The sequence below is a fragment of the Glycine soja genome, chromosome 14 (assembly GCF_004193775.1).
Source record: "Glycine soja cultivar W05 chromosome 14, ASM419377v2, whole genome shotgun sequence".
Taxonomy (NCBI): Eukaryota; Viridiplantae; Streptophyta; class Magnoliopsida; order Fabales; family Fabaceae; genus Glycine; species Glycine soja.
The window spans coordinates 9,204,213-9,212,677 of NC_041015.1; the positions used below are offsets into that span (position 1 = coordinate 9,204,213).

At 33.9% G+C, this 8,465-nt stretch overlaps 1 protein-coding gene across 2 annotated transcripts; it reads right to left on the bottom strand.

Annotated features, from left to right (window-relative positions):
* Nucleotides 1-1,147: 1,147 nt before the first annotated feature.
* LOC114384967 (cytosolic Fe-S cluster assembly factor NBP35-like) lies at nucleotides 1,148-7,539 on the bottom strand. Of its 2 annotated transcripts, none has more exons than XM_028344835.1 (4): nucleotides 6,958-7,539; nucleotides 3,637-3,683; nucleotides 3,433-3,534; nucleotides 1,148-2,311 (listed from the first exon to the last, which is right to left on the bottom strand). In XM_028344835.1, exons 2-4 carry the CDS (start codon nucleotides 3,671-3,673, stop codon nucleotides 1,383-1,385), a joined length of 1,068 nt encoding a protein of 355 aa, XP_028200636.1. In that variant the 5' UTR covers nucleotides 3,674-3,683; nucleotides 6,958-7,539; the 3' UTR covers nucleotides 1,148-1,382. The 2 variants fall into 2 exon arrangements, with proteins under 2 accessions (XP_028200636.1, XP_028200635.1); XM_028344834.1 differs by having other exon boundaries at nucleotides 3,637-3,713.
* Nucleotides 7,540-8,465: the final 926 nt, after the last annotated feature.

The window sequence follows — 8,465 nt, forward strand, 5'->3', positions numbered from 1 at the left end:
GATACAATAAAAGCAATGGACCAGAAATTTGTGCATTTATACATAGGGATATCTCATATCTGACCCTTTTTCTCAAATAAAATAATGTTTCATGGCACATCTCAATTTTCTGTAGACACCATAATTTGCATTTTTGGCAATTTGTTGAGATCTTGGAATAATCTTTAGAAGTTTTTGTTTTGAGTCGAGTAGTTTAGTATTAGTTATATTTAAAATTTATTATTCTTTTTTAAAGATATTTCACAAAAAATCAAATTCACGTCTTCTTTCATAAATTCAGCATATTGTTAACTTATTTACACTTATTTCATCTTATCATATAGTTATCTCATAACATGAAAGAACATCAACACACTTTCCTTTGTTTTATTTATAAATCATTTCCTTTGCCTTTTGCATTATAGAATACTTTTAACTTGATAATGAGAATTGATTTTGTCTACAGTCAAACTTGACGGTCTCATGGTAGAAATAAACCCAAATAATTTTAGAACTACTCATCCAAACGCACACAAAACCCAGTTATTTTGAGTTAAGACAATCAACTTTATTTGCATGTGCTAGCCTCATCACAATGTTATACACAATATACAATTTATTTTTGGATAAACTTATCCCTAAGTATTTCTGGGAGAAAAAAAAAATCTGTAAACAAAAATTAGTTAATACGTAAAATAGTTTCTAGAAATTATCTCATATTAGTTTCTCTAAAAAAAGTAATTAATTTATGTATAAATTAATTTTAATTTACAGAGAATTTTATTTTATTTTATTTTTTCCTCTTAAAGTGTTTATGAAAAAGTTGCAAATGATAGCTTCGAGCTAATGCGTAACTTAGCTATAATTATTTGATTCAAGATAATTCATTTGACTTATTGTAAAAACAACAATCTTTATAGTAAAATCATAAAAAGGAAATGGAAGTTATTTTTTGTAATTAATTTTATATTTAAATTGATTAATAGAAAAACAATAAATAAAAAATAATCTCTGAAATTATACTTGTTTGATAGAAAACTTTTTTTTCTTTGTAACTCTTTACACAGAAACATGAATATTTTACCAAGCAAAGGATTCAATGTCCTTTGACCAAATCAAAATTTAGAGCATGATTCGAATGCAACTCAACGAACGGCAAATGTTCATATGGCTACAAACTCCAATGTATTGAAGAAATATAATCTCAAAAACATAGAGAAATAAGCATTATTAGTAACTACGTCGTCAAATACGTATAACATAGAGGCCCAGAAAACCAATACCTGAGGTCCCAAAATGTCTCAACCCTACATGGCTTAAAGTATTAAAGAAAATTTCTGTGCAAACCGTTCATAGATAAAATTAGATTTTGATTTTCAAAAATCGTCATAAAGCAATATCTGCTACACTCCATTGCTTAATAACATTGACCACCCATTAGTTTCAATCAGCTGCTCTATAATCTTCTTTAACGCTGGAGCACTAACAACGCAATCTTTTTTAGCAAAGCAGGATGAACCCTCTTCAGCTGCCTTACAAAGCTGTGGATCTAAAGGAACTTTACCAAGAAAGGTTACCCCCATATCATTGCACATTTTCACTGCTCCACCACCACTACTATCAAATACTTCAGTGCAAGCAAGCAAATTCAGCATTTCTGGCGCTTTTTCTCTCATGTATTCCCAAACCCACTGTGTAACATCTTTCTGCTCACCATTATCAGTCAACTTCATAAACTTGAAATCTGTGATGGGCAGGCACAGGCCACTCATATTCTCTACAACCCCAAGAACTTTCACGCCAACTTTCTTGCAAAAATTCACTTCTTTTCTCACATCAATAAGAGAGATTTGTTGAGGAGTAGTGACTATGATTGCACCATCTATTCCAGTGGCATCAAGGCATTGAACAAGGGAAATGTGTTCATCTGAGGTTCCCGGTGGAGCATCCACAATTAGAAAATCAAGTTCACCCCAGTAGACATCTTTTAGAAACTGCTTGATAAGTCCATTTTTGCGAGGACCTCTCCATATAACAGCTTCATCTGGATTGGGAAGCATGAACCCAACTGACATGACCCCAAGGTTGGACTCCACATAGACAGGGGACCAACCAAGGTTGCTCTGATGTATCTCTTGACCTTCTAGGCCAAGCATCTTTGGAATGCTTGGACCACAGATATCAACGTCAAGAAGACCTACCTGAAAATCCCTTGCTGCTAAAGCAAATGCCAGCTGGGCAGAGAACGTGCTCTTGCCAACTCCCCCTTTTCCTGATAAGACCAATATCTTATGTTTCACAGTAGCCATTCTTTCTGCAATGGCAACCAGATCTGCAGAAAAAAATGTAGAAGACAAGGTCACCAAAAATTTTATATATGAAGGCAATTCAAATTAGAAAAACATTTTAAATTCTAAAATGCTTTAACATGCCCTACCAACCCAAGAATACTACAGGAAACAAAAAAATAAAAGAGCAAGAAAGCAAATGTTTTTGCCATTAACAAAAAATCTTTTATCATTGTTAACCAATAAAGGGAAAATAAGGGGAGCTAGAAAGAAGGCAGTACGGAAATTACATCATAAGCTAGCTAATTGCACAAGCCTTATGTCAATGAGAGCATGAGAAGAACACCAAACAGTGAAATACGATTCAACTGATACTTGTTACTTGTCAGTGCCATACGATATATATCTAAAAAAAATATTTTGTGAACTCCAAGGGATCAGATTTGATTAATTACCATATGATGTGTATTGATTAATACTCGGAAAACAAAAAGAATATCTTGATCTCATCTAGTATATTAAATAAATTTTGTGCTGTTGTATGACTCCCTATTTCTTAGTTTTGGCTATGAAGAATAAACCAGTACTGTTGAGACACTCAAGAAATAATGGAACATACTGAGCCACACCTAGGTTTGATTCAAACAGAAATCAGAAAAACATATAAAGAGCTATGGCAGAAAACACTTGGATGCAGAGCAGTTGCAGAATGCTCTTCAATGCAGTGCTGCAAACATCTTGACTGTGGAGGAAATGATTTGCTCACTTCCCTGGCTAATCAAACCACATAAACAAAGCTGGGGAGAAATCATACTACTAGCATTGTCTACTAAATAGGCACGCTAGGGTCACAACATACTGAGAAACAGTCCCAAATTCTAGAATCATTAGCTGTGGCATCACAGCATGCTTATATAGATCGTAAGGATTATTTACTGTTGTGTGTTGTCATATCAGACCACATGAAATACTCTTATTTATAATGAAGGAGGTTTACAAAATAAGGAAACTAAATAATGAGTAATAAGGAAAATAATTCCATACTAAACTGTTGTAATTAAAACATATCAAATCATATATTTCACATAGATAAATAATGCCATTTTGAAGAAGTTGATGGTTTCTGGGAAGAAGCATAAAATAATAAGATAAAGATGAAGAGTACCAGGGTCAGGGCCTTTGGGGGCAGTGGCACAAATTTGCTGATTCGGGCACCCTTCACATGCATCGGATTTTCCAGCAGATTCAGACTGAGGACCTGGGCAATCTGTAAATGCCACAGCAAAGCAAAACAATCATATTCATTGGTATATATAAAACCATAGAAGCAAAGTGAAATTCCAGAAACAAAACAAAAGTGAATACATACGCTCGTTGGCATTCTCAGGGATGTCTGCATTCTCCATGGAAGCTCCTCTGTTGTGTTGAAGAAAAAAGTGTAACTATCTGAAGAAAGAACGTGTCACAAATAAAGATGGGCAAAGGCGGCAGTGCTGTCAAATAGCATAGCGGGTTTTAGTGAAAATGCAATTGCAATGGCGTTGCATTGCGGACTCTGCAAAAATCGCAATCGCGGTGCCTTACGCGTCACGGAATCATATTGTGTCGCGGATGTTGCGTCGTTGGTTTACGACAAGCTTGAATCTAAAGAGAAATTGTGTCGACGGCATTTACGGTTCTTTGGTTCATTATTCTGAAAGAAATGAAACCAGGTCAAGTGCGGACTGCGGATTTGGATCGCGTCTTCACGACACTTTATAGTAGTTTTGGGCTTGAGTACAATGTTTTTTTTTGCTTTGTTAAGACTCATGTGCAGTAGTCCTGTGGGGTTTTAAAATTTTACTCTATTGGTTTTTAAAACATCAGAGTCAAATTTTATGTTTTTATTCTATTCTTTTTACTTTTTACTTATGGACTTGGGCTCTCTTCTAATAGGCCCGACAGTAAAATTTTCACTTCTACTTCATGCAAATTTTCAGTTTTCAGGATCATTTTAGAATCTCTTGGCATTTTCACTTCTACTTCATGTAACTTTTTATTATTATATGGCTTACTGAGACTTGTTTAGCTAATTAACTTTTAGCTTATTTTGATCATGTGCCTCAATAGGACTTGTTTAGTAATTAGCTTTTTAGCTGTTTTTAGCTTTTTTTTAATTATATTGAGGAAGGGACAGAGGAGAATGAACATATTTGTCTTGACCAATTTAACTTTTGAGATAATATTATGCTAATCTTTGTCCAGCTTATTCTTATTTGATAGCATGCTTCTTTATACATTTTCAATTGTTATATATATTCTATTTCAACCGCTATGCGGCTTCCGCTATTTGCCTGCAATGCTATCCACTATATTCTATAGCAGATTTTCAGCTTTTCGCAATTTTCCATGATCCACACTATTGACAACACTGATGGGCGGTGTAAGGGTTTCTTGGCAAACAACAAACTTGCAATGACAAGCAAAGAGTAAGGTCACAGAATCAAAGGACAGGTCAAACTCAAACAAAATGAGTTTGTCAAACCAGTGTATTAAACAATAAAACTAGCTCTGATTTAAGTTGGCATTGTAATCAAGTTTAGGACATTTTTGCCCTGTTCTGGCAATTCAGATGGATTAGGTTAAGAATCCCCAGAACAGTAAAAGGATGGGTTATAAGTTGATTGTATAAAAAAAATGTGATATTTCTGTAGGTGATGTTTATGAAAAATCTGAGGAATTTAAAATACTATGGAACTCAATTGTTAACAATTGAATACCCTACCTTTGTAAAAAAATTCATTGATTCATTCAGAAAAAGTAATTAGATTTCTCTCATTTACAAAATTTCTTGTTCGGACAAAGTAACTAAGGTTGTGTTTGGAATTTGGATAGAGAATTTTAAAATTCTAAAGAACTCAAATGCATAGAAATTTAAATGCATCAATTAAATTCCTTGAATTTTTAAAACACTTAGTTTAGGTAAAGCAATTTAAATTCCTAGTGCTTTAAATTCTTTTTTTTTTTTGGATATAACACATCAGCTACCAGCCTGTGGTATGTGCTATGATACATGGAGGCCAAGAAAGGCTCAAGAAGGGTGGCAAGTTACAGATGATAAGCTTTGGTGCTGGCTTTAAATGCAACAGCTGTTTGTGGGAGGTAAAGAAGGATCTGGGGGACACAAATCTGAGGGACAACAGCATTGATAATTGCACGTTTGAAATTACTTGATGCTTTAGAAACACAATTGGGTAAGATACTACCTTCTATAAATCACATTGAAGAGACCAGTTAAATAGTTACAAAAACAAATGGAAATAAAATAGTGAAGGAAAGATTAGCAGCCAATTAGGAACCTCCTTGCCATAGAAACCAGAACAGATAAAAAATAAGATGATAATCAACGATTTATACTTCATGTTAGCTCAGGCATTTCATCGAATAGGTCATAGGCAAGTATGCAAGTTGGTTAAACACTTAATCCCCAAAGTCCTCACAACCAGCCCAACACAAGGCATCCACAATCATTCAACATGATGTATTGTAGGGAGACTCGACCATCAATACAAACTAATATTATCAAGTCTCATTTTTCAGACCAGTAAAATAATAATAAGTGAGAAGCACAAGTCACAAATAAATATTATCAAGACTACTCAAACGGGGACTGCATGTTTAGTCTTTGCACTAAACATATTGTGAACATCACTTCAATAGTAGGACAAGTGAACAAGACCAATTAGTTAAAAAAATTCAAACACCACAGCAAGGTTCATATTGCTGTGATGGAAAGCAAACTTGACTGAAGAAAAAGAAAAAAAAAAAAAAAACAAAGAGAATGCCAGCCCGGTTCAAATCTAAAATTGATTTGTTTTTTTAAATAAAATCCATGTGAAACAACAATTGCATAGGCAAAAGCATTCAAAATTCTTTGAACACAAGAATGATAGAAACAAACATTGAAACCAACTACAAATTAGACCGACAAAATCTTATGAAACCACAAATTCAAACAAGAGAACAAATTATTAGCAATAGATCAAGAGAAGAAATCCTAAATCTAACAAGGGGATGAGAGAATATTAATATTAGAGCATCAGAGAGGGAGATGAACCTGAGATTTGAGAATAAGTAATGGGAGCTGAACAAGAGAGGAACTAGAGAAGACAATAGACGAACAAGAGTGAGATGCCTGAGAGCTCCAGCAGAGAAAAATGTCCAAACTCTCCTTTTTTTATTTAGAATTTTAAATTCTTTGTTTTTAGTTAATTGATAATTCTCACTAAATTTTTCTGAACTTTAAATAACAAGAAATTTTAAATTCTTTGTTTTTAGTTAATTGATAATTCTTTGTTTTCAATTAACACTAGAAGGATGATTATCAAATTCTTTGCATATTTTGTGGAGATGCACAGGTGAACTACTGCTCTGCATATGCTTAGGTTTATCTCATTGAAAAAAATCCTAAAAATAAAAAATAAAAAAAAACTGTTTATGTGCCTAGAGGGGCATGAATTGGATCCTAATTGAAAGAAAGTTATTGACAGTGAATCTTAGAGCGGAATCAGTTGAAGAAACATCATATCGTATCCTATCGAAAGACAAAACAAAAACAGACTGAAAAAGCATACAACGACATTGATACATATCATACCACAGAAAGTATAAAAGCAAACATTCTAAGAAGAAAAAGCTTTAGATGGAAAACCTGTGGTGACGCGGTTGGGCAACTACACAAGGCACAGCGTCGTGTTTGGCTCTTAGGGTTTGTGTTTTTATTAAGAGCTTTGTTATATATCCTCCGATATGCAAGAGACTGGAAAAACCTGCGACTCAATTAAAAATTGACATCTGTCAACGTTTTAAATTTTTATTTTTCTTTCCGAAATGACCCCTTTGCACAGCATCAGTTGACCACGCTCCCTAATTTCTCAATCTATGGTGTTTGCATTTGACGATGATGGTGCTGGTTATTGCCTTTGTGGCCGCAAGTTGAAGTCAATCGTGACTTTGCTCTTGGCCATGCCTTTTCTCAACGTCAATAACACGACCTGGGCTTGCACTTGCTTCAATTTCCATTGTTTGAATATGAAACACTGACATCGAACACGACACGGATACCTGAACACCTGTAAAACACATTAAACTTAATCTGGACATGAACATTGATGATCGTGTAACAAACACAATAAAAGATTGAAATGTCCGTATTTCTTAATTTGAGACCGTTGGTGATAGTCTCAAATAAAATCAATTAGAGTTCTCACACTTTAAATGATTCCAAAGTTTTTCATTGTTATAATTGTTTCTTGATTACCAGTTTTATTTGTCCCTCTATCCTGAAATATTTTTATATATTTAAAACAAAAATAACAACATGCATGTAGAAATGAAGATAAGAAAATGAAATTTTTTTACGGGTTTTCTATTTTTGTCTAGTTAATTTTATTTTTCTCTCTCACTTTTATCCACTTTCTATTTTTGTCTAGTTAATTTTATTTTTTTCTCTCACTTTTACCCACTCTCTCACCAATAGAGGTTACCCAATTAGCCAAATTGTAATTTTCTATCCCTTCAAACGTGGAAAACTACTCACTCTCTTTTTTATGCACATATAATATAAAATAATTTTTAGGGCTTTTTAATTTCTGCAATCACTCACCGCTTCTCTTTTCTTCGTTCTAGGGTTCCGATCTGCCGTTCCATTTGGTTTTCTGTTGTCCGAATTCTTGTTCCGTTCCTTTTCTCCTTAAAATTTGTTTTCTGGGTATCGATTTGTTTGAGGCTATTTTTTTGAGAATTTTTTTTTAAAATATCTTTTTTTCGGATATTTTTGAGTTGAGATCTGGGGGGCTCGAAAGGGGTGGGAGCATCATTGAAGCAATTCGGTGTCACAAAGCCCATATCAATGGCTAGCCCAACGGTTACTGATTTGCAGAGTTAGAAAAGTTACTTTCATTGTTTTGTTTATATAAAAATAACACACTTTTTTTTTGTTTTTCTAAGGGTCTGTTTATTTATTTGTCTGGAAAATTGCTTTGTGTGCATGTTTCTCACTGTTTAGGGGTTCTTCACCGACTTAGAGAGGTAAAGGGAGAGATACAGTTTTGTGTTGATGGTTCTTTGTTGCAATGATTGCTTGCAATGTTGAGTTGTTGTAATTGATTGTTTGATGACAAAGAACTTGTGTGATAACGCCGACCTAGGAGTTATAGG